General features: G+C 31.7%; 3 protein-coding genes across 5 annotated transcripts in view; 1 reads left to right on the top strand and 2 right to left on the bottom strand.

Moving 5' to 3' along the window:
* LOC132950227 (leucine-rich repeat-containing protein 4B-like) overlaps positions 1-27,975 on the top strand; it is a 355,161-nt gene that overhangs the window by 105,643 nt on the left and 221,543 nt on the right. For 2 of the 3 annotated variants that reach the window (XM_061021549.1, XM_061021547.1), the window contains exon 2: positions 10,103-10,120. The exons of the other annotated variant lie outside the window; for it this stretch is intronic. The gene's annotated coding sequence lies outside the window, so the exon portion shown is untranslated. The remainder of the gene's footprint in view (positions 1-10,102; positions 10,121-27,975) is intronic. 3 annotated transcript variants of the gene reach the window in all.
* Positions 510-4,359, bottom strand: LOC132951257 (uncharacterized). The gene is made up of 8 exons (XM_061023054.1): positions 2,364-4,359; positions 2,197-2,307; positions 1,828-2,138; positions 1,639-1,771; positions 1,404-1,580; positions 1,236-1,340; positions 705-1,179; positions 510-637 (listed from the first exon to the last, which is right to left on the bottom strand). Exons 1-8 carry the CDS (start codon positions 4,204-4,206, stop codon positions 604-606), a joined length of 3,189 nt encoding a protein of 1,062 aa, XP_060879037.1. The 5' UTR covers positions 4,207-4,359; the 3' UTR covers positions 510-603.
* LOC132951356 (uncharacterized) lies at positions 4,226-5,770 on the bottom strand. The gene is made up of 3 exons (XM_061023174.1): positions 4,672-5,770; positions 4,365-4,604; positions 4,226-4,236 (listed from the first exon to the last, which is right to left on the bottom strand). Exons 1-3 carry the CDS (start codon positions 5,063-5,065, stop codon positions 4,226-4,228), a joined length of 645 nt encoding a protein of 214 aa, XP_060879157.1. The 5' UTR covers positions 5,066-5,770.

Here is a 27,975-nt window from a genome sequence, read left to right as displayed (position 1 = left end):
GGCAAGCCAACATTGGATTTTTAAAAATTCTAAATCTAAGCAGGACAATAAGAGTCGAACAACTAATAAGTGGTTGGAACGTAACTATCATAATCTATCAATAGAATATGGTGATGTCGAGTATGAAGAACTAAGTAGAATATTGAATTCCTTAAAGTTTAGAAACATTTACGTAAAAGGGGAGCAGAAAAAACAACTTATTATAGAATTTATACCACACGTCGTAATTATTAACATTGAAGATATAGGATGCCCTCGATTAGATCAAATATGTGATGAAGAAACTTTGCCATGTTGCATTTTTCATATGGGGATTAACCCTAAACAATGTACATTTTATAAAGTATTTAGTCTAAGAAGATGGTTTGTAAATAATTGTTGAAATGTTTTGTAAATAAATATCAAATTTATTTTTATTACTAAAGAGTTCTTTCTTTATCCTAACTTAATATCTACCTACAATATCTAGAGGGATACTTTACAAGAAAAAAAAAATAATATCCCTGTAGATATTTTACAAAAATGAAATAACTACAAAGGTATTTTACAATTCAACATCTATTTTAGAATAAAAAACTATCTATTCAGCTCTAGAAGTTGTATTTATTCATCTTGCTCAGCTAGTGTATCGGGTTCCCTATAAAATTCATAAATATTATAAGTAGAATATTATTATAAGTAGAATAAAATTATTTTTAACTCACTCTGTGGAGTAGTGTCCGTGAGCTAGGGTATGTATTCTATCCTCGAGTATAATCCTCTTGTCATCGAAACTATTATAAGTGACTTTGTTTGATTTAATGGTCTTCAATTGATGTTTGAATGAACGGATAGAGACATTTTCTGTCTTCGTATCCAAGGTTGTATCCCCAAACAGACAGCGATAATGATCGTCGAAGTTCATGTGGTTTTTCACTACATGTCCTCGGATTCCTTTCGCCCGGATCTTCTCCTTACCATTGATCTTATATGCATAAGACTTTGAACGTAGTGCACAAAAATCTGTCATAACCTCTGAATTAGTCTCATCGGAAAACAGACCCGGAATTTTCTTTCGTTCGGCAATGTAACACGGATGGTCTCGTGGTAAGTCTGATGTATCCATTCGATCGAGTAAATTGGAATTATTTTCCAAGTCTTTGTAAAAATCATCGGTCTGGATATAGTATACCAGTGAATCTAAAATAACATTATAAATTAACATATGAAAATCAGTTTAATTTGAAAACATTTACCTGTATCAGTATACATGAGCTCAATTTTATTTCCATAATGAGCTTGCATAACGTTGTAATGATAATCATACATAACGGTCTTAGAAATTTCCAATACTGCAAAACCTATTGAAAATTAAAAAATATTAAAATATGGTTGATAATAGTAAATTAATTGTATATATTTACCTATATATATTGGCTTGCAAAACTTGATAATTTTATTTTCTAATGATATGGCATTCAGAGTTTCATTGTATGTAATGCAGTGTTTGAATGTTGTAAGGTTTATAAGTTTTTGCAGACGTTTTTCACTACAAACAAGCTCCATTTTAATTCTAAGTCTTAAATTCTCCATCGTCTTCCCTTTAATTAGATATGTTAGTAAGATAATTAAAAATATATTAAATTTATATATATATACCGAAAACAGCGTTGTTTAAAAGTTTGAAAAAGTCCTTTTCGAAGTCGTTTTTAGCTTTTTTTCGCATCTCAGTGTTTAATTCTATATATTTCTTAAGCCAGTCTGACTGATTAAACTGTATAACTCTGTGAACCTAAAATAAATTTATAATTTATAATTTATAAATAAAATAAAAAATAAATATGGTACTTTTTCCACTACTAGTCCGTTTTTAATGGCCTGCTGTAGGTTCCGATAATGAATCACGTAGTTTTTCTTTGAATGGAGTGTTGCCATAAGTTTTTTAACTTTTGAACCGGGTGGAATATCATTTTTCGGTAGGAATGGCAAGTCATTATGTTTGTCATGAAGTTCTTTTGGGTATGATATGTCAACCTCATACATCCGACCTATTGGTGAACTATCGTCTAAAGCATTTAACCCATCTAGTGTGGGTTCGACCCACTTAAATCCACCGTATGGCATGAATTGTGACATTGCGTAACCATACAAATTGTTACCTGGAATTTAAATAACAAATTAAATTAAATTAAAATAAAATATTAAAATTATTCTTACAATCCTGATAAACAAGCCATGATTTCGGTTTTGTTGGATCATAATCTGGTGTCTTTTCATTATTCGCCTTTGCATATCTCATGCTCGCCTGAGTCAACCCACCACGAATTCCTATAATAAAATCAAGTATTATTTCACATTTCTAAAAAAATAAATTATCATTTTACCTTTTTCAATCATTAACAACATGTCATAATCATGAAGTAATTCGAGTTGTTGGCCCGTGTATTTCAACATGCAGTCAAAACTAAATCCTGGCGCCGTGTAGTAAAATGATGGATCCAGATGGTAGGTGGTTAAACAGAGGTCTCGGAAATTTTCAAACACATCAGTCAACAGTAGCACATCGATTTTTAAATAAAGATCAGAGTATTCCCCGAGTGTTTGACAGCTGAAATGGTTCCAAACTGTATTTGCATGTTCAAAATCCTCATGTTTTATATGTGATTCTTCCAATGAACTGTAAAAATCTTTTTCTGCCGGTAAACTGGTTTCTTCGAGCTTATCCCAATCATCTGTATAGTCATACGGGTATACACCCTTACGGGTAACTAGTGGTAAATCCTGTGCGGAAAAATGTTTTGCGCTGTTTCTAAACTTTTCAAATCCAGGTGTGATTAAATTTTTTGAAAGTGTTGATAAGCTGGAGGCCATAAATCTCAGTGTATCGATAAATCTTAATGTGAACGAATTGCTTATATATTTTGAAAACGTAATAAACTTTTCTTCGCTGTTTGGTATTACAGAGATGGAGTTTGTATCATATCCAAGACGAGTGACAATGAAATGTGAATCATAATTCGATAAATTATGAAAAAATACCGGTACAAAGTTTGGTGTTTGAAGTTTAAGATTACACGTATTGCATAACGATTGTCTAAATTTTCCCGATAAATGGCAGTGATCTGCCACTTTATGATTTTCACGAGAAAACTTGGTCTTACATAAATTACAATTATTACATAATTCGTGTGTTTTTCGTTGTTCACCCGTGAAAATTATAGGAATGTTTGTTTTGAGTAATTCTTCAATTTTTTTAGCTATGTCCACAATACTATCTACAAAATGTTTCGCCACGTCCTTATTATTTTCATTTCCACGGTAGATTACGGGTGAAGTTGGAATTCCGAATTTTTCAAGCAGTTCCACCGGTATTTCGTCATTTGCTTTAACCATATACCCATAGCTCATGGGTTCGTGTTCTTGAAAAGCTGTTGTTTTTTCTCCAATTTTCTCATCAGTTTTCTTGAGAATTGCTTCGAAATCTGCATAAATTACTATAGGATGACGTTGTGTTTTATCCCATGCAGTAAACTCGAGTATTGACCCAGGTTCAGGTATCTGAGGTAGTATGGGTTTGTGCTCCCCACATATTAATTTATGTTGTTCTAGTCCTGCCACGCCGTTTAATTTATATTTGTACTGTTGTTTGTCGAATGTTGTGAAGCACCGTTTGCAAAATATTGTTTGTCCATCGTGTTTGGTTTTTTGTGATCTGATGAGCCGTGAAAAATTAGAGATGTAGCTATAGTGACTGTTATCCCCGTCTGATATTATAAGTAGATCAAAATGGTCGGGTTTTTCTTCATGTACTACTTTCAGAGGGAATACTTTATATTCCGGAAATTTTGGTGGTTGAAATTTCTTATCGATACCGTAAACATTTACGGACACGTTTGGGTTATTTTTTTCAAAAATTTTAACCTGATGTAGTGGTGTCGGGAACGATATATTTGTAAAATTATATTTTTTTTCGTGTTTTATATAATTATCACCAATACGACATTTATTTTCTCCTGTAACATGTTTTGCTAGGATTGCCCATTTGAAGCATTGCATGTCTATGTTTTGAGGGTTAATCGTGGCTTTTTTATTTTCTATCGCATCTGGTAGTTGTATGTAGGATGAGCCGCCTATAGGTGTATATTTATATACACCTAACATTAAACCGTCTATACATTGTAATGTGAAACCACTACCCTTGCTTGTATACTCGTCTTGCTCTTTCATTAATTTAGCGAATGCCTCTTCAACAATTTCCTGTACTCCGGTATCACAGAAAACCGCCTTAGCCGATGTTTTAAAAGCACGGTTTTCCGATGAATATTCGACATTTGGTATATTATATGTCGCCTCAAGCTTTAAATTAAACTTGATCGGATTTTTACTCGCAATTGATTTTAGTAAATTGATTAGTTCGGATTTAATAGAATCAATGAAGTAAATATAGTTTTGAATATTGCCGGTATTTTTTACGTAATACCAAGTGATTGTGTTGTTTGATGACGTCGAGATTTGTGTAAACCCGGGGGACTTTACGAGATTCAAGCGTAATTTTTTTGCCCTGACAGCAGATTTAGTGTTTGCACTGGAAACGCGTTTTCCATTATCAAGCGTAGTGTATGAATCTTTTTTTTTTAAAAAAAAAAAAACCTTATTAGTCTATACTGCGTTTATAAAAATTAAATTACTAACCTTCCTTTTTACAGAATCCAAGGTTTTCGATGATATCTGCAACTTGAGCGTAATCGCCATCGTCATCCACGTTGTTGTAAAATTCATCCATCACGTTATCTCGTACTGTTGACATTATGTTATCTCGTACTGGTGATACGCTATCTCGTACTGCTGATAGTTTATCATTTCGGACGGATGGTTCCACCGGACAGTCTATCACGGCATCATTTAGGGTTGGTATCACTGGTGAACCGTTTACCTCGATATCTCGTACACATGACGAACCTGCTGGAATATCAGGAACAAATATTTGGGGTGCGATCTGTATATTTCCTTGCTGCATGATACCTAGTAAAAAATATAATATAAATAAATATTTAAAGTGTAAAACAGAAATACTTACCATGAACATTATCGGGGGTGGTTGTTTTCGGCATGATTCGAATATTTCTTTGCCGAATCGGGGCTTGTATAACACCTAGTAAAAAAAAAAATATGTATATAAATAAATATTTAAAGTGTAAAACAGAAATACTTACCATGAACATTTTTCAAATGTTTTTTGAGGCTGGTCTTGTAACTGAATGTAATGGAGCATCTAGTACACGGGAAACGGACACCGCCATGTGTTTTGCGGTGAGCAGTTAAATTACGTTTCGCCGTGAATTCCGAAGTACATTGATCGCATTTAAAAAAATTTATATGCGTTTTTCGGTGAACCATCAAATTAGTTTCGTACATGAATACCAAAGGGCATTGCTCGCATTTAAACATTTTTAAATAAACGCACGAGAAAAATTAATACGGCAAATTAAAATGGAGTAAATTACGTACGTTGTAATACAACAGTGTGAATAGTACTAACCGACTTTCCCTTACAGACACACCAGGAGATGACATCCCCCGCCACCGCTCGTCCTATCATCTGGACCTAACATTCCTCACCACCACCACCACTCACCCCCCAATCATAGGGATCTATACCGTATACGATGTTCGGACATCTGTTGTATAGATTCCATGAATCCGTATCCCTACGGATAACAAAAGATTTTTTCAGACCTTTTTTTCTATAAGTAATATATAAACTAAAATATTTAAAACTATAATATATATATACAGGATATAACCATCTACCAAGTCTCCTCCTCATAGTATAGACGATTATGTACGTAACCAAGATTAAATACACTACCAAAATTATACGATCGTTTGGTTAACTGGAGGGAGGAACATCTACATGTCCCTGCAGGGATGTTGCATGCAGCTACATGTCCGTTAACGCTTACAATTGATTGACTATAGGAGGGTTAGTTGCCATATGTTCGTTAAGGCTGTCGACGTTTACAAACAGATATGTATATATTTTAATAATTTTGGGAATATAATATTTAAAGTGGAGAACAATATTACATATATATTAAAATAATGCGATAACGCAGCTATACATTCGTTGGCGGTATATTTTATTACAAGTTAAGGATATATGTGATAACGTAGATATGATATACACTCGTTCGCGGTATATTATTACAAGTTCGATAGGGGAAGAAGTAATGTGATAACGTAGATATGATAACGCAGATATGATAACGCAGATATGATAACGCAGATATGATAACGCAGATATAAGTCATGCACGTTGACGGTATATTATTATTACAAGTTAAATAAGGCTAGTTATTAATAATAAGTATATGTAACGGGGTGGCGCAGTGGTACGGTGATCGCTCATCAACCAACGGGTCCGGGTTCGAATCCCAGTCCGGCAAAAAAAATTTTTCAATTATTTTCCCCGGGCGGCGGCCATATGGGAAGGGGTAGCGGCGAGGGGCGGGGGGTATCTCGCGCACGTGCGCGACCGGTGGTGGAATCAGCCGTCGGCGGAGGGTTCAGCAAGGCGGAGGGTTCAGCAGAGGGTCTGGAACCGGGTGTCAGGGTTCAGCAAGGCGGTATAGGGAAACGCCTGCAGGTTCAGGTTTTGGAACTGTCTTTTTTATCCTACTCATTATTTTGTTCAAACTTTATTTTTTGGTCGAACAATACATTATTTGACGCTATGTTATTATTATAAATACATTTTTTTTATTAATATTATTTTTTTTTAGTACACTTACGATAATTATTTTAATCTGTATTTATTAATTTTGTACACTTAAAATTATATTACTACACGGGATAATCTACATAATAATTTAAACAGAATTTAAAATAACGTACAACTTTTATGCGGTTGCGTGGGTAAAAAAAAAGTAGGTATAATAATATACTCTCGTAAAGTATATTTTATACACTGTGAACTTAACGTTTCACGACAATTATACCTAATCTCTATGACAGAGTTATAATAGTAGTGACCGTGATCATAGTCAATTACTTTAAAACGGACAGTTTTAATATAAACCAATACAGTAGTTTAATATAATTATTATTTCAGACGAATAGATGTATGAATACGAGCAGAGCTCACGTTTAATTTTACTACGATTAATTTACATAATATTATATAATACATGGATGGGGCATACCATATATTTATGTGTGATCGAAGAGCATGCTACCCTGTTACCAAAGTGGTTACATGCAATAGTTTGATATCACAACAAACTGTGATAAGTGAAACCACAATACAATAATTTATATTATATTATTTTAGTTTGTGCCATAGACTAATCCTATTGAAACCATATTGAAATTAAATATTTAATTAAAAAATTAGCAGTTTATGGGTTGATAAAAAATTGTCTCTATCGTATAACCAGTATCTATACCGCAAATAACCATTATGGTAACTATAGTAGACTCTTCGATCACAGTATACCGTGTATATTAGGTATATAGGGACTCTATCCGGTCATGTACATATAATTGACCTATGGTCTTTTATTCGAGTTTGTAGCGAAATCATATATCGGATACTATCTGCTGGTGTATGGTTTATGGTGTATGGTATATGGTTTTAATTAGTATTTCTTCGCACTCACAGGTATCAGCTGGTCGGTACAACTGGCACATGAAGTCACAATTATTATTATAATAATGTCGCCCGACCGTCATTATGTACCCGACTGACCTATGAGATATACGGTTAAATAACTATACCTACCGATGTATAATTTTATATTTATATACCTACGACAAAGGTGTGGCAATAACAGAGAGAAAATTAATAATCAAATATGCGCCAACAGTGGCAATAATTGAATTTTCTCCAATCGTTTTTTTTTCTCCGCCGGGTTTTTGCGTTTTTACCATTACTCATAAAATATCATATTATACAAATATATTTACTTGCGTTTAATCAAAATCGACGGGCGTAATAATATAATTGTATTACATCCGATGATAAAAAAATACATATTATATTTATAAAAAAAATACATATTACATTATATTATATATACAGTATTATTCATCAAGCACGCTCATCTCAATTTTAGATTGTAATCGATAAATAAATGTATTTTACAAAGGTATGTCATCTATGGCATGTGTGTTTTTTTTGTGTGTGTATACTGTATAGTAGATAAGTAGTCGCAATAATGCTTTGATTTTAAGCTTTCAGGGTTTCTATAGCGAATTAAATCTAGTTGGTACTTTTGAAAATTTAAAATATAAAATTCCCAGTATCTTACAAAATTAATTGAAAAATTAATCGAAAACCCGAATTTTTATGTAAACCAGTTTTTGACGTAATCGATTTAGTTTTTTAGGTACAACTCACAAAATTATAACTGTAGACAGTTAACATTTTTACCAAATATTTATATTAATATTCTTTATACATTGAGAAATTTAAAGAATATTTATATAAATATGTTTTTAAATACAATATAAATTGTAAATAATTTTTTTTTAAACTTTTTATAAACTTTTTATCGTTTGTAGAATTGCAAAAATTTTCAAATTATTTCTTAGTTAGAAATGTATGAACATAGTTAACAGTAAATTAGTTAGTGGTAATAAATCATTGTCCTTAAGTACCTAAACTATTTGAGAATTCCAAAAATCAGATAGTGGACAACTTCATAATTGAAGAATAAAATCGGGATTTTCGTGTATCATTCTTTTACCAATTTATATAAATACAGTATACACACACATACATACATATGTATAATATAATATTATTATGTCGACATGTCGTATGCCTGTACAGTCGACTATGGTTTATCGCGATCGATAGACTGCAGTCCACGGCTAGGCGTTTAAAATATTGCATGAAATACTTCAATGTCTTTAAAATTTAACAGATAATCTCAAACGAAAAGTACAAAAATAATCACTTGTAATCTTACAAAATAAAAACAATTAGGTAGCGTTATAACACGAACGTATTAACGTAATGAATTCCGTTACATAATGTCGTAATATTATTATTAAATTTCGCTATTTTTAACATCTCCATTTCAGTTAAATCTTTAATAAAGATCAAATCCCATACATATTATATAATTCCGCGTAAGCGTATATTATAAATTAATTGTGTTTGTGTTAAACATCAACAAGTACATAATAATAACGACGACGCCCTATATCGACGAGCCTATACCATTATCATCATTGAACGAGACCAACGATTCTGAGAACGATTGTGTGTGATAGTGTCGTGAAATATTATTATTGCGAGTTGAAACTTTCGGTCGAATTTACTAAATTGTTATTTATCATCCAACGTGAAGTTTACACAGAAATAAATTTTATTTTGTGCTAGGACGAGATTGAACACGTTCATATGGTAAAAGTGAAATGTAACTTCAGCAGTGAACTATATACCGGCATCGTAGAAATTTCAAAGTTTAAGTACACTTCTGTCACTTCACGTGGCATACTACGAAACTCGGAGTAAACCATATATATAAGGTTATATTGTGATTAATAATTGAAGTTCTGCTCTATTGGTCTCACACAAATACAACACGATGATAGGATACTAGATTTTATCTAATTTCATAGCTGACGTGGCAATATAATTTATAATTAAAATAATAATAATAGTACCTACTAGTACCTACTCTACAGCTCAACAGTCTGTGATAGATATCATACCATAAGATTTTCATCTGCCATCAACTAATCTGCTAAATAATATGAAACAATATAGGTAATATACCTGTAGTTCAATCTCTTTCACATAGTTTTGCTGTCAGTCTTGCATATTATAACTTCGGTCGATATGAATCACAATCAGCTTTCATCACCTTTCAACACGTCTTTAGTAAGACTATTATATTATTCTGACCGCTTTTCCACACAATTACTATTTTTTTTCCCCCCAAACACGAGTTATAAAATATAAAAATATACAATGAGTATATATTATAACCGAATTTAATTAATAATAATTAATAATTAATTATATTGTGTTCTACACAATAATGTGATTTTGGCAACAATGTCTAAAATACAAACAAAAAAAATCTAATTTTTGTATTTTTTTTTTTTTCAGGAATTCGATTTATCGAAGGTTTGTCAATGACTTAATATTATTAAAATATGACCTTAACTATAGTATGCATATTAATATTTACGACGCGAACAAAACACAAACCTACTGCCTATATAATAATATACTCCGGCTTAGTAAGTAATTCAAATACTATTTACAATTATTATTAGAATCCGTAGCTAAACAAAAAATAGCGTTGACTGTCACTGTTACATTACAATACGCGTAGGTAACTCTGTTTATATAATATATGCAGGATACTGCGTCATTAAAAAAAAATTCGCGATGGATATTAAAATATATCGACAATGACTTCGATTCATAATACGATATCAATAAGGTTTATGAGTCTTTTATTACAATAACTATATAAATATTTTGTTTAGTACTCGCGGGACTATGATTTTATAACGAACATTCGATCGTAGTTTTAAAGATACATATTTTAACCGTTACTATAATACAAGCACGACGCATGCATAGTAGGTAACTATGTGCCTCTACAGAACAGTTATCGTATGAGCTAGGTGGGCATAGATAGTATTCAAAGAGTGAGACGTCGGAAACGTTTGTTTGTAACGAATGTGGAGTTAATGTAAACCCCGTTTCAATGATACACATGTAGTATATATATATATATATATTTATATTCATAAACCATATAACTTTAATATTATAAACGAGCTCGTTTAATCGAATTCGCCCCAAAACCGCTTTCGCAGTGTATATTATCATGTATAGACGTATAATATAATTGTCACTTAATTCGATTCGACGTGTCTCGGATGCAGCGGAATATAATAAGTAAAACTGCGATTGTGACGCGCGATTTTTACGTCAGAGAGTGTTGAATCCCTCATATTGTATCTGCTCACACATTATCGTTCGCATAGTATTGCTACCTGTTATCATATAGGAGTATATTATATAATATTTTCATTTTCCTGGTCAAATAAGTTATGGCGACGTGGAATTCATAATATTTCAAAGGTACCCAACGCTATAATATATCCCGGAACGTTGAGATTTTTTTATTTTTTTAAAGTGGCGGGAACTATGGAAACTCCATTACCGCGGCCCCCACCCCCCACTGTTCGTTCGTACGTATAACTACGTAGGTATATAATATGTACAGCGTGCACTAAAGAAAATTCCGAACACCGTGGGGCACACCGACGGCGTCTCGCGATAATTTATCGGTGACGGAATTCTAAGGAAGTACCTTTACTCTATATCCGCGTTTCATCTCGAGCGTCTCGCGAGTATGGGTGCCTACAACTATACTGCAAATGCGTCTGTCGATATATTATTATAAATATAATATATATATGTATACCGATACAGTTTTCTTCACCATTCGAAAATAATATAATCTATGATTCATGCGATGTGCGAGCGACGGTATTTTTTATTATGGTCGACATGTTTTCGTATACTAATTATTCCGCCCGATGAGCGCATCAATGACCGTGTAAGGGGTCGTATTAATACGATTGCGTTTTATTTTCGTTCTATGCAGAGTATATAGACTATAGAGTTGTAGTATTATAGTGGCAGGATGTGGTAAAAAAAAAAAAAAAATACAAAAACAAATGAATAAACCTAACCGCGATAGAGTTCCTTTGTGTTTAACGATAATGCATCGCGCCATAAAAACGCACAGCAGAAGTGCCATCGTGGGAGATAAATTATTTCGACTCTACGTATAATTTAGTTTTTCGGTGGCCGCGAACGGAGACGATTCCTCTTCGGCTGCGGTACATACGCATATATATCCACACACGCCGCCCCGTTGATGGTTTAATTTATATATTATATTATTTATTATTATTGTGTGTGTGTGTACAAAGTGAAAATATAGATTTTCGGTCGCACGGCAAACCCCAGGCGCCTGTTTTCTCTGCGGAGGAGTGCCAAAAAAAATCGATTCTTTCTACACCGTGTACAAACAACCCACAGCGATTTTTAATTCCGTGTGTATGTGTGTGTGTTTTGCAATTGTATTATTTTGCCCGCCCACGTCGAAGAAACAACGCTATATGGTTTTCCGTTATCTGGTGTATGGTTGTGTATACATTAGCGAGAAGAGGAAATAATAACAGTAATTCGTAATGAGTAATAATAACTATCAAAAATATCCCGCGTCTTACAAATTAAAATGCAACCTTATACAGTATAATGTTGACGATTCGCTCGTTTGCTCTATATATGGTCATATGGAAATGATAACTAATTTTTTTTGGAATTCTATAAGACGGGTCGCATGTAAAAAAAAAAGAAATCTTAATAGTCGGGACATTGTAATATGAACAAGTTAGGAAAGCTACGAGTGTGCTTCCCGGTATCTAAACGTATTTTAAACAACGCAATAATATAGCTATAATTCCACGTACGACTTAAAAATTATTTGGTAGGTAACCTCTTATTTTGGTATGTTTTTAATATTGGCTTGTATGGATCTATATTAAATACTCAAATATTGATATTTAATATTCCGAGCGGAGCGATGGATGCATTGACTTTACAATGATGTGCGTGTTTTTTTTTAGTATATTCAAATGTAGTCTATTACTTTTTGTTTGAGTACCTTTTGGGACTAAAAATGTTTTAATTGTCTTCGACAGTTTCATTTCTTGTAGAAAAGTGAATCTAGTTGTTATTGGGAGAGGCTCAAAAGTAAAAATGACCAATATTTTCTGAAATAGTCTAGAAAAACAACCAAAAAATTAAGGAAAAACTGAAATTTTTACAATACGAATTTTGATTTTTGGTGTAACTCTAAAACAAATGACCAAAGATACATGACATTTTCACTGAATGTTTAAATTTTCAGTTTCTATAAATATCATTCAAATTTTATTCATTTGGTCAAAAAGCTTGAAATTAATGTAATACAAATATCCTAATATAATGTTACAGTACAGTGGAAGTAGAAAATATTAAAAATGTATAATCGTAATTTTTTTATAAGCATTTAAAACTCGAATTTCGACAATTATTTTAAAAAAGAATTTCATACAAAATGTTCTTTTTAAATCTAAGATTTGAAAATGTTATAAAAGATGTCTCATAAGCTTGCCTACCTTTATCAAAAGAAAAATGTGTATCGGAAAGTCAAATGAAATTCTTATAAGTGTTTGAAGTTCAAATTTTTACAACATTTGATATTCACTTGATTTCTCGTGTAGCGATTTTCTTTTTTGTTGTAATTCTAAAACGAATAACTGTAGATACTTGAAATTTACACCATATTATGTTTCTTTTAAACATTCCTATACTTGATAAAATGTTCAAAATATTTTGACTGGTTTTGAGCTGTTTACAGCCATTTTTAATTTTTAGTTTTAGTTTTTTTTCTATAAATATCAATAAAATGTTATTTGTTGGGTCAAAATGCGTCAAAATTTAATACAAGGCTATTTATATATTGTTACAGCATCAGTTGAAAAATATTAAAAATGTATAGGTAGGCACAATTTTTTTTATAAGCACTCAAAGTCCGAATTTTGACAAAATTTATCAAATTAACAAATTATGTTGTAGTTAACAATGTTTATAAAATGTTCAAATTTTATAGCTAAGGATTGAAAATGTAAAACAAAGTTCCACGTAAGTAGGTTATTTTGTAACTAAAAAGTCTAAAAAAAAACACTGTTTTTTTTTAGTAATTTTATGTTTAAATTTGGACGAAATTACATATTAAATAACCAAGGATAACGTTTTTAGTTATTTTTTTGTGATTTTATAATATTAATTCTACTTACCGCCTACCATAATAATAATAAGTAATAACAATATCAAATATCCAGAGTGACAAACTATCTCCGCTCAGAATCGTTTTTCGTATATAATTATATTATTATGTCATTGAATTCGAATTTAATACCATCCATTTTACAGTGAACCACTTGTAACCTAACCTACTGTACAGCAGAGCGAAATCATTTTAACCCCTTTTACTTTTATGTTGGCTGATTAAATTTACTTTGAATAGAATCTTTTTGACTGCAAACAAATGTAACTGTGTACAGTAATTACTAGTCTAAATCTGTTTATCTGTTAATAAATATAGTTCAAAATCAACAACCATAACCATATTAGACTTGTTACCAACAGACCGACACAACGAGGATATAAGGTAACAAATTATGTTTATATACCTAAGACTGATGCTAGGTGTAGCTATATTTACCAAAACGTGCGTTGTACTATTATTTTCAACGTATAATGAACATTCATTCAGAAAATATTTCTATATTAAAAAATTTAATTTAAATTCAAATAAAATGTCCATCATTACAAATTGTACCAGCTAGATCTTAAGACATTAAGCAAACAACACAACATTTTTACTTTAATTCATAAAGCATAAGATAAATTTATTTTTCCAATTTATTAATTTATATTGAGAATTACCTGTGAGAAACCTTGAATTCGATTAAATTAATATAAGTCAAAAACATTTTTTTCGAAATTTTACATCATCATTATTAAATCAAATAGGTCTTTGATATTATGATTCAATCATTTTGATATTAAAATAAATAATTGCCGAAATTCATTGTAACACTTATGCATTTTAAATATTGTCAAAATCCAATTATGTTAATTAAGTCCGAGCCGTAAATGGCACTATGTATTCTCTAAATTTTTAAGTAAATTTTTGAAAGAACCAGTTGCATTAGAATTATCTGCATTGATTACAATATAGAGTTCTTATCTACTAAGCTGCATGGAACTTTTGAAATTGATTAACTGGCTAGAGGAGTAAATAAAACCTATCGTTGTAAATTAAATATAATTATACGTTATCTAAAATTAAAATAATTAAATTAAATTTGCTATCGTTACATCAAGGTTTTACATCACATTTTAACATGGTTTTATTATTTTGCTGAACGAACATGATAATGCGTTATATAATATTATTATTATTAAAAAAAAACGCCTGTACATTGATCGGACGTATTTTAATATTATGTTGAAAATTAATATACTTTTATGAGACGTTATTAAAAATGATAAACTCTAAAAATTTACCAGACTTTGACTGGAATACGAATTTCTCGCATCTTCGTGTGTGTACCGCAACAGTGGGTTATCTACCTGTATAATATGTGTACGTACCATACGTCATAACGACTTAAGCGATTCGCATTCACAATGCAGTACAGTTACCACGGTTTCGGCACTGTCTCTTAAAACCACGTGTTCGCTACTATTATATAGGTCGACGAAAATTTCGCAATTTGTTCGGTACTGTGCATAAAGACGCACCGTAACCGAACAATGTATTTTAGGGGACGTTATAAGAACGTGTCTTGGTAAAACAAATTGTTAGTATTTCCCCACACAAAAACCATATACATATTACATATTAATAATATCGTAGTCATAAAAGAACAGACGAGTTTTTGAAATTGGAGACCTCACTAAATCCCATACCTAATGTAATGAAAGTTAATAGTGCCTAATAGTTGCAACTGAAAATACTTTAGGTACCCGTGAATCTTGGACCTCATTTTAAAGCTGGGACACACAACAGCTGGTATTAGCTATTGTTATTAATTATTATTATATTTCATACAATAGGTACTAAAATAGTAGTTAAAAATCTAATAAATTAGTAAGTCTAATAATATGTTTCTGAAAGTATTTTACATATTTTGGTATTTTTATAAGAATGATAATTTTCTGTTATCACGATTTTATTCACGACGGAAAAACTTTATTATCAATTTCTCCAAGAATTCCCACAAATGACAAATGTATATGGCCGTCTCTTGTGCGTGATGTTGGCTTAAGTTATCCTCTATCTCTAACCGCAGTCAATTCTATTATGTCTGTGAATAATATTATATTATTATTATTATTATTATTATTATTATTATCTTTGCGCGTACTTACATAGTTATTTTGTCGTCGTCGAAACACGCCCCCGAATTTCCCGTCAAGTGTGTACATTTTTCCCTTTCAGTTTTCAACGAAACATTCCAGATCGTATTATTATTATATAGGTAAACGTGTGTTGCACTATTGTTATTATTGTTATTACTATTATTGTGTAGTTTGTATATTATGTGTTTTTGTACGAAAGTGCGTTTAGACGGCGTATCGCAGATTTCCATGTTGTTCTGCTTATGTGGTATGGAATCTATTTATTTCAAACCTTGCATATTATTCTTCGCGGTTGCAACGATAACACTAAAGGTTACCTAGGTAGTCATTCGATCGAATGTATGCCAATGTGGTACATTGGTACAAAATATAAGATACATATACTGTGTTCAAATTATGTGAAGACTTATTCGTGACGATAGAATATTGACATGTTGAGCGTACCCAGGTGTATATGATGAAGTTTATCATACTTGCAACACAGAACCACTGGAATTGTTTGAAATAGAGTTCATATCAGTTGTGAATGTTAAATATTATGAAACTTGTGAATTTTCAATTTTCAAAATTCTCAGAAAATTTATCCGCGAAATACATCAACAAATATAAGGCCAAACAAGTTCTCATTTAAAAAACAGAAGTCTGTATCACCACAGAACACCCGAACATCAACTTTGTGAATCACCTTGTAGATATTGATTTTTAATATGGATACTACATTTCGTAATATTATTTTTATATTTTTTCATTGAAATGTTTTTAAAATTATTTGAACACCTTACGATTTCGTGGTGGATAAAATGCAATGTTGAGGGTTAAAACGTTACGTCAGACCTTTATAAATGGACGGTGTGCAACAAATATTTCGCATTATTTTTGTTTTTTCACCATATTAGTTTCCGAAAACGTTTGATAACGCTTCCTCAAACGATCCAAATATAAATTAAATAACCTGGACACAGGCACTGCAGATATTATAGTGCAGATAATGAAGACAATACAATATCACAATATGTTACCGCTCGATTATTGTGTTTGATAGAAATACAATAGTCTCGTTTCGATAATATTTTTTTTTATTATTATTGATTGACGTGCAACATAAACTGTACGTAGGCACAGGTCCATTTGATAGCAATAGTGATTCGTTTTAGAATTTTAGTCGAGATTTTAGAAACAACACATTATATTTATAATACCTGTTCAAATAAATTTTGATTAACTCACTGATTATAGTAAAAAAATATAACTCAAATAGAAACAAAAAAATTCCATTGTAGGTGATTTACATAAATTTAAAAAAATATCACTTTTTTTGTTTAGAATTTTTAGCGAAGAAAAATATCGGTTGAAAGAAAATGTTTGTATAGCATTAAACTAAAAATATCCATTCCACACTACGCGTTGGATTAACATGACATTTGCATAAGTGCATTATTCTTTTAGCTTTCATTTCTCCGTACTTTATTAGACAGCTGTGGTGTCGGTAGATGGTTCTATAGAACTACATTACTTATTCAAATTAAGAATATTGGTTAATACTTAAGCACCTTTTATAAATTAAATTTAAAAGTCTGGACTAGAGTATGATGTATATGGTAATTGTTTAAACATAAAATACACCATAATCCGATCCGTCATACAAAAATAAACTCGAATATTGTACATTTTTTATTCTACGTTCGTTTAAAACAAAAAATAATTTTCAATGAATCAAATATAAAATAAATAACATTTTAAAAGAAATATAAAATTATAATGTTTTACATTTTATACATTCTTTGATTAATGAAGTAGAATGGTAGTGAACAATAAGATATATGTAACTAATTACTTATTCGTTGTTGTGACAGCAATCTTTGTAAATATAGAGAAGAGTAATTTGTTAATATATAGAAATTGTCTCTTTCAAATGTACCTAATATAATATAATATATCAAAATGCTTATATCATATTATTACCTATCGGTCTGTCAATAGTATGTGTGTTATTACGTAATAATTGTCTAAAAAAAATTTAATTAAATTATGTTATGCATAGTTAGTATACGTCGTGTAACAATAATCTATTTATGTAAGTATATGCTTCTTATTAATGGATTTATTTAATTTAGCGTGGTGGGTAATCGAAGAATAGCCAAATTGACTTATTCTCCTATTAACCCTGTCAATGTATTATAGATACCTACTGTATAGTTGTTCATATCGTAAACAAAAATAACTGTTTCAATAAGTTCAAATAATTTAGAAGCAATGTTGTTCAAAAAATGTTTAATTCTGAATGTTCATTACTAATGTACTGACACTTCTTTAAATAAGGTGCATTGGGTTAGTATGGATTTTTTTAAATATTGGTCCAGTATACATATTTTATATTATAACTTTGTAGGATAAAACATATTGGACTAAAGCGGCATAAGAATAACATTGTTGGATCAAACATTATCCGGAAATTATGAATTTCACCGACATTTAACGTCCGTATTTCAGTATCATAGACCTAAGAACGGTAACGCGGCGTTCCGGTTAGGCATTTTCGGTACATCTGCACCGTAGTGGTTGCAACAATAATATTAATTATTAATGTATGTTGAAATGAGCAAGTGTAAGTGATAGATGATAGAACTAATATAGTTCAATACGTTTACTTATTATAATAGTTATAGTTAATGAATTGAAAAATATGTTGATAACAAGTGTATTCAATTTCAAGTCACTGAGGATGAAATTCTTAGCAATACATTTTGTTTTACACGAACAGTATCAAAATTAAAATTACGATTTACCTATATAAATAAATGTTTATTCGTAATACAGTTTTATGGAAAAGTTCACACTGGCGCGGCAGTACCGGCTATAACCATCTTTTGTACATAATAAATAAAAATATTATCATCAAACCGTGTTAATAATAGCTATTAAATCTACTAAAAGCTTCTAGTTGAAAAATATATGAAATTCCTAGGTGTGCTATTGGAGATCATTTAATTATTTTCTTAACGATCCCGTTTTCAAACGTCATAAATTCTAGTTAAATAATATAACGGGTACAAAAGAATTTTAATTATACCACAACACACGTGACCAACCGTTTCCAAATGTTAATTTCGCTAATGAATTTAAATAAACTTTGATGTATAATTTTTAATATTTTAGTTACGAGTAAGTAAAAAAAAAATGACTTGAATAAATAATCCAAGAATTATGTTTAAAAAAAAAAATTAATTATAAATATCGTTTAATGATATAACATTATTAAGTTAACTGGCATTTATTCGACTATAATGATTATAATTTATAATATAAACGGGGAAAATGAGAGCCAGGAAAAAATGAAGTGGCAAAACTTAAAATCATTGTATTTACGTCGCCATCTGCTCAAATTCTCAAATACATTATGACTTCGCAATGATGAATATTAAAAACTATTTTCCGAGTGAAATTTCTAAATTGTGTTCATAAAACAACGACAAATATTTTTATTAAGTAATTTACTTCAGAACGCAGCGTGCGTCTTAAATACGTTCTAGACTTTATAATATTATAGTCTTGTAGAACGGTCGTTTGTCTTTGTCAGTTAATTTGTATTTGATTTGTTTTTAAGCTGTCGTCGTATTTTTTTTACGTCTCATTCTCCGGGTGTGCGGAGTCAAACATTATAAAGGTGTAGGCACGCTTAATTATATACAATTGTTACAATTATCGTCGTTATTAATAATATTACGTCAACACATTAAGCGAGTGAGGGGGGGGGGGCAGTAGAAGAATAATGAAATTCGTCGTGCTGCTCGCGCACTCGCCACCAGCCGTCGTGGACGGGGTCGTGGAAACTTGTTCCGGTATAAATCGCTTCCGGTATTTTTCCCGCGATATAGATTGCGCACATATCGAGGAAAAGTGCTAGACGTGAGGGCGTCGGCGTCGTAAGTGGTGGGGTGCATAATAATAATAATATATGCATGTAAAAAATTAAGGTACATTACAATGCTCGATCGATTGCACGCGCTCGCCGTGCGGCACAACACTGTGTCTCGTTTAGACTACGGACTTTCGCGCGTGAGTTTAAGTGCTAATATTTACGCGTAAATACACAAAACGTACATATACACAGAATAATATTATAATAATATATACATATGAAAAACGCACGGCCCGGCACAGCCGTTTCGCGTGACCATATAAGTATAAACGGCTGTAATATCATTGTATTATATTATATTCCAGCCGGCCGATAATGACGTGTCCGTTCCTTTCTCTCGGCCGCAGTCGTAGTGCCCTCTCTACACCGCTTCTCCACCCTCGCAGTCCGCGGACCCTCCCCTCGATCGCGCGATCGCCCCTCTCGTCGGCACGCGGCAGGGTCGCGGGGTGCGCGTGTGACCGAACAAATTGCACTGGAGCCTGTTTTTTAGTACTGTAACATTTACCATATATTATTATAAACGCCGCGCGTATGTGTTTGGGGCGAGTATTGTGCGAGTGCTCGGCAAGGCGTGCGTGCACACAATAAGCGCGTTTAATATTCGGTAATGGGCGCCGATTAACCGCAGCTAAAAGACCAGAAAACAAAGGACTCTCTCTTCTCTCTCTCTATATATCACACACGCACACGCACAGCCGGTCTGCGATATAATCTCATACCCTCCTCTGCAGAGCATTCCGGTCGTCCGAGATCTGATTTGCGCTAAGCGGTGCTGGCTTTACGACCCTCAATTTTCAAAAAGCGCCCTCAACCCCTCCTCGGCAGCCCTGCCAGACTGCAGCGGTTTCTCGTCGTATAGAATATTACAATATTATATGTTCGTTCTGAGTGTAGTCTTCATGATGGTCATATCATATTACTATTTGACGAGAAAAATATCAAATTAAAACGATTATCGTGATTTCTATTTATAATAATATAGTAATAATATAAGTTGGCACCCACCTAATAATGTTAAATTCTTAATAGTTCTTATACAATACGTTTATTGCGTCATCAGAATTAAATTAGAGTAGCTACATAAAAATCTGTATTTCGAGATAAATAGTCTAAAGATTTCACAAACATAATGTGTTCTACATCGTTTATCGTGATGTTGATACAATATTGGTACCTATTGCCTACATAATATTATTATTATTACATAAAATCACACAAACCACTGTTAAAAATGTACCTACCTATCGCAGTCATATTTTGAAATACTCCACTAATTTTTTTAATTAAATAGCATATACGCGATATAATAAGATATTATTGTGGCCTACATTTGGGCGTTTATTTATTTAGTATAGACGCTCATTTAGATACTTACTATTTTATAATAAAAGTTTGTTCGGGTCTTGTTTAGCATCAACGGACAATAAAGTTTTCGAACCATCGTGATTACTGACAGCGCTGCAATACCGGTCGTTCAATAATATAATCAGTGTAATTTGATTATTTTTATATAATATTATGGATTTATTAGAAAATAAGTTTCAAACGCGAAAACAAGAAATATACTTTAAAAGGCGCATCAATTATAAATAAAAATTATAATTTAAATTGAAAATAATTTTGATCATCTCTCTTGGTATCGATCTGGCCAGCCTGGCTACCCTGCGATCGCCTGAGGCCCTTGGATATTTTTATATATATTATGGGGGCCCTAGACAAACGAGAAAGAAATAAAAAAAATTAAGTTTACTCGCGATTCTCACACATTTTTTTATGTAATATATAGCTATATAATATACTCATATTATGTACTAATAATGTTATGACTAATAAGGTCCCAAACCAATTTTGAAATCGGTTGAATTTTGTATGAATGAAAGCAACTTACATTTTCAAAAATATAGAATATTGCATAATGACTTAATTTGTATGATTCCCACACTTTGATAACTATAATAATTCTAATCCAATAAGTAATAATCAAAATTAGGTACTCGTTAAAATGTATGTATTATTTTTTTTTTGGTTTTTATAATATTTTTCAATACGACAATATAACCATCATGAACTGTTATGCACATGTCAATTTTATCGACCCATATTCTGTGTAATAGCTATAGTAAAAAAATGTGCAAGTTATTCCCCGTGACACGTACATTTCATCACAAATATTATAGTCTTATAAAGTGGACTTCTGAAGTTATGGTGAATCCATTGAACAATATTATAAGAAAATACAAAAATATATATTACATACAATTTCAACAAGTTGTGTGTTATTTATTAATTATTACCTATTGGATTTAGCATTAGTCACAAAAGTGTGGAAACCATACAATTTTACAATATTATGTTGTATTTTTGAAAATAAAGGCCTATTGAAAATTATTGTGCTGGGGGCCCAATTATTATAGCCAGACCAACAGTGACCTGGTGGTTTAGTTAATTTAAAATTATTTTATTATAATTTTGTATTGCTAATCACTAGTAAATTAATTCTCTACTTTTTAATCATATTGGTCTTTAGTTGAGAAGTACAATTAAACATTACAAGAGTGGTATGTTATATTATTTTATGTACCCATGTCATGATACAAACTCTATTAACAAACGCTGAATTTAATTTAACTCTTATTTCAAACATTTTTAATGACTTTCGAAAAAACTCAAAATGGTTTATTATTATCAAATTTCATAAGTTATCTCTACATAACAATATATTTTATTGATACATTGTTAATAATAAAATAATAAAATAAAAGTTGAGTACTCTGCAATTGTTCGAAATTTTTAACAATACGATTATGATCATTATATGGTTTTCGAGTTAATAGAAATCATAATAAAGTTTTTCAATTTTATTGTTCTGTACTCCAATACACAATTTTATATAAAAGCCAAATATATTGTATAACTAACACTATCAAGTAAGAAAATTATATTTTTAAAATTAGCTGTATAGCATATAATAATAAAACAATGAATTGGGAAATATTGAAGTTATTAAAAGTACCTATTATTATACATCTTTTTATTAAAACCATTTTTTTATTTTAAATTATTTATATACATAAATATAAATATATATCAAATAATTGTTATACGTGATAGTAAGCCATACAAATAACTATGTTTGGGTTAACTTAGTTTTACTTGTACTGACATTTTAACTCGTAGATTTTTTTGAATTTTTTTGTTGGTAAAAAAGCTTGAAAATGTAACACAACGTACCCCCATTAGTTTTAATAATAATTAATTTGCAATGATTAATCATTGGGTAGATATTTAATTTAACACGTCCATTACAGTGACCTACTCGATGGTTTGATATAATATTATGCTTTACAGCAGAGTGATTTCAGTGGTTTTTGTTTATATTGTTTTGCACATTATACATTTATTACATATTTATTTATAATAGCTGTATACTTATATATTCAGATTAAACACTTTTAATTACCCATTTAATTTTTTGAAAATCAAAAAACTTAGATTCGACCAATGATGCGCGGAAGTGCAGAACATCTCAAAGACAGTTTATCGCTTATATTAATATTCAGTAGTTAGGTTAATCCTCTTATTGAATTTATAATTTACATCAAACAAAAAACCTTTATTCTACTCAATAAATATAATATATTAAGTTATTAATAAATCAGCTAATAAGTAAATTATGTGGGTATTAGATAGGTACTTATGTGTGTACCGTAATATGAGATATAATTGAATGTAAAAAAGTAATTCATGAATATAAGAAGGAAAAATTCGTATTATGTACTTTACTTCGAAGAAAGTTCACTGAAGGGAATAATCGTTTGATGGAAAAAAATGTAGACATATATTTAAACATCTTTGAGAAATAAGAACTATTAAATATGTGGTTGTCAGGTGTAGGTTTCCGTGAAAACGAGAGAATATGAAAAACTCTCAAAATATAAGTAAACAAATGTTTTTACAACTTTTTTTATTTATTGAAAACAGAAACTAAAATATTTGATATAATATTGATATGTCATTATTGAAAGTTCAAAGGTTAAAAATATCATGTCTTGAAATTAATTTCCTTAATATTTGTTCGTAACGTGGTTTGGTGACATTCGTTGGTCTCCGTAAAATCACCTGACTTTGTGTAATTTTTTCGTGTGTGGCTAACTCAAAAATAGAGTGCACACCACTAGTCCTACAACAAAAATTGACAAGTCAAAAATTCATATTCAAAGAGAAGTTACTTTGGTTCCCAGATAGATGATGGAAAGATCCATGCACTTTGATATATTTTAAGACATGATATTTTTAACCTTTAAACTCTCAATGGCATATAACGTCATTTTTACTAACAATTTTTTCAAAACAGATTTTTTACTTATTTTCGAGTTCATATTTCACTGTTCTCCTGGAGCACCCTTTATATTATAAGCTTAAAGCTGGTAGAAAAGTAATACATTTAACTAAAAACTTTGATTCAATAAATTATAAAATAATATTTATTTAACATAACCATCCTTGCCAGTCGTAAATCGTAATACATTTTAAATTATGTAAAATCATGTTGCGATTTAACTTGATATAAAAAGTATGTACAGTTTTCAATCAACCATAATTCAATTCCCACGCATAATTTGATTTCTACTAAAAAAAAAAACATTTGATTTACTACGAACGAGTTTATTTAATATATTATTATTATTTTATAGGAATAAAAAAATCGTCACAATAATATATTATAATTTACTCGTTATACTGCGTGGTCAAGCATAATATAACAAAGTTTGTGAAACGATACAAAATAATATTATATTTAAGTAGTACCTAACTGTATAATATTTACCTAATAATTTAGTAGTAATATTTTTGTACGAGTTTCGAAGTTCGAGAAACGCCGCCGGTATAATATTAATATAGTACCACCGTGAGTATAGAAACCGTGTGATGTATATCGTACTTAAGTCTCCCGTCCATGCAAAACGCGTGATAAAACACAATACTAGATAATAAGTATAATAACGAATAATACAATTAATAAGACTGCGCAAGGACGTCCGTGATTTCGGTCGTATAATATTATATTATTATAGGACAACAATTATAATAATTATAACACTTGATAGGTGCAGCATAATAATACATATTATCGTTTCTATATTATTACTATGCATATTATACACCTAATAATATTATACTCGTATAATATATTATTATATTATATATGTTATACTACAATGCGATATCCAAATGGTGACGGAGTAATGGAGATTTCATTGTCATAACCGTTTTGTTGAGCGTAAGTTATGGCACCATGATAGTCGTGCTCCTTCTCCTCCACCGGGCCAGCGGCGCGTAGGCGGTCGCGGATAACGCCGCGCAAATTGTATTTCGCGACGACGCGGTCGCATTCGATTTGGCGAGATCAAATCGTAAAGACGTTTTTCGCTCGTTATTTATCACTCGCTCGTCGTGTGCACACACACACGGACACGCGAACACGCACATACACACATATTATATTTATGTATACGAATAATAGATATAATATATATATATATATATATATATATATATATATATATATATCATATTCGACAAATAAATAAAAAACATTCACTATACGCACTGCAATGATCCCATTGAAAAGCAAGAATAAAAATATTCGACAAACGCGTTCGTTCGGAAGGGTTGGCGTCGTGACCGGAAAACGATTTCGTACAAATAGAAGATGCTGTATACAGCGCAAGGCGATTATCTTATCGTCGTGCAGTCATTTTTCTCGACGAATTTGAGTGTTTTTTGAAAACGTTTTTTATTTTTTTCTTACATTTTCCGAAGTCATTACAACTACAACTACCTTCGCCTTCGGAAGAAAATATGTGGTTTTTTCACCTCACGGTTTTTATCATTATCGTTTAAGTTTACAATAAATGAGAAAAAAATATCATCTCGCGTGTAATGTTCGGTAAAAAAAAGTTTCGTTTCATCGCCGGCGGCGGCCACTTAAAACTATAACCATATAACTTTAATATATACCTTGCCGTACACGTGTAATAAAATTGATAACCATCGTGTTTCGTAGGTATGTAATATAATTATTATGCACAGGTACGCATACATAATATCATATAAATGGGCACGGGTTCTAACACAGCCCGGGACGAACATCGCCGACGGTCCGATGGGTAGCAGTGATAATATTCCTCGAGGAAAAATCCTCAATGCCACACCGACAGTCACGTAGACTCCGACCTCACGAAACTTTGTATTTTAAAGGATTATCGAGTGACGGTACATGAAACACGCGCCACTCACTCACACATACATACACATAATATATATATATATATAAATCCGCAGGTTAGGTATGTACGGTTAATATCCGACGACGTCTCAATAATAATATGATACGAGGCGATTCGCACCAAGCATGCTCTCCCCATTTCCATCGATTATGCAGTGAATATCACGTGTCATTGTCAAAATCTGATTTTTGGAATTTATAGTTGTTATACCTATACTTAAAAAACCATAATTTTCAAATTCTTGATATTTGTTGTTCCATACTTAAGGAGCGTGTTCTGTGACGACAAGTTATTACAATTTTTATACTAAGGATAATAATATAACATTGTAGGTTGTCCTTAAAAATGGATTTAAAAAAATAGTATAAAATAGCTGCAGTAAAATTATCGGATCTAGTAATATTGTACTTGGACCATTTTTCATGAATTGTAAATGATATCTAATATCATCATAGCCATATAATATCTTACGGTATAAAAGGGAAGAAGTTTGTATCACTGCACGACAGTAGGTACTTAAGTAAGAGTAGAACAAGATAATCTCAATAATTTTAAAATATGGTACCTATTTAAGGGTATTTAAAAATATTACAGAAGGTCGTCAGAGTTCGAATAAACGTGTTATTGGAGAAGAAAAAAAGGGGACGAGCACACCCTGATGAATCACCCTGTACATTATTATTATTATTATTATCGAGACGCCGCCGTCGGATATTAACGATATTTTGCCCGGTGGCACTTTTGACGCGTCCGCCGCGGCAATGATTTTATTAGCGCGAGACCAGGCGAATTGCCCTTCCGGAAATGAGAGAAACGTGTTTGTTTGAACAATAATTTCCTGTTTTGCGGTTACGGGGCGGTTGCGGCCGTTTGCTAGTGCGCATCCGTCATCGCGTCGCCCGCCTGACGGCCGTCGATTAAATGCGACCACCGCCCGTCCACTGGTTCGTAGCCGCCAGCGGCGTCACTCCGATGCGATCGAAATCATTTTCGGTAACCACGGAGTATCGTGACGGACGGGGTGCTCACCCCTCACCGGCGCAGCGACCCGCGGGGAGGTGCAGTTATCGTAATAATTTTGACCATTTTTCACCGTATCTCTCTCAACGTTTCCCCCACCTCCCGCGACGTTTCTCGAACGGTTTGCTATAATAATAATAATAATAATAATAATAATAGCCGAAACGAACGCCGTCCATACCGTCGCCAGCGCACGCAAAGCACCTTATCTTCGTTATAATTATTATGATAATTCGTTGGTATAATGCTCGCGTCAACCCTGTGACGTTTTTAAACATTTTTTTTGTTATTTCATTTCGTTTAAAAATGTTAGGTGGAAATTCTGAACACACGAGAGGTACCTTCATTTTTCGTCCGGTGATTTGGCCGACGTTATCGCCAGTTAATGGGAGCATAGGACCATTTTTTAATTAAAAAGACCTTTTTTTTCGCTTTGGTAATCTCTTTGGGTCGCGTGATTTGTCTGCCACTTCACATTTTCGATCGGCAAGATCTAAACGTGCTCAACGTATTCACAATATATTTGTGTCATATCGATTCACCTCGATATATTAAAATGATATTAACGAACTCGAGCTTTATTTGAATTATTCAATCTCTCCATCGGCCTAACTGTCATTATTAGTAACGATGAGATAAGTATACAAAACGAGCGCAATCCGTGCTAATTATGTCCTGTGAGTCTGTAGTTATCGTAACCAATATATTAATTGTCATGTTGTTTATTTTAGATATATATATTA

Source organism: Metopolophium dirhodum, chromosome 8 (assembly GCF_019925205.1).
Source record: "Metopolophium dirhodum isolate CAU chromosome 8, ASM1992520v1, whole genome shotgun sequence".
In the NCBI taxonomy this organism is placed as follows: domain Eukaryota; kingdom Metazoa; phylum Arthropoda; class Insecta; order Hemiptera; family Aphididae; genus Metopolophium; species Metopolophium dirhodum.
The sequence above is the reverse complement of the archived record's forward strand: the minus strand, read 5'-3'. Positions and strand labels throughout refer to the sequence as shown.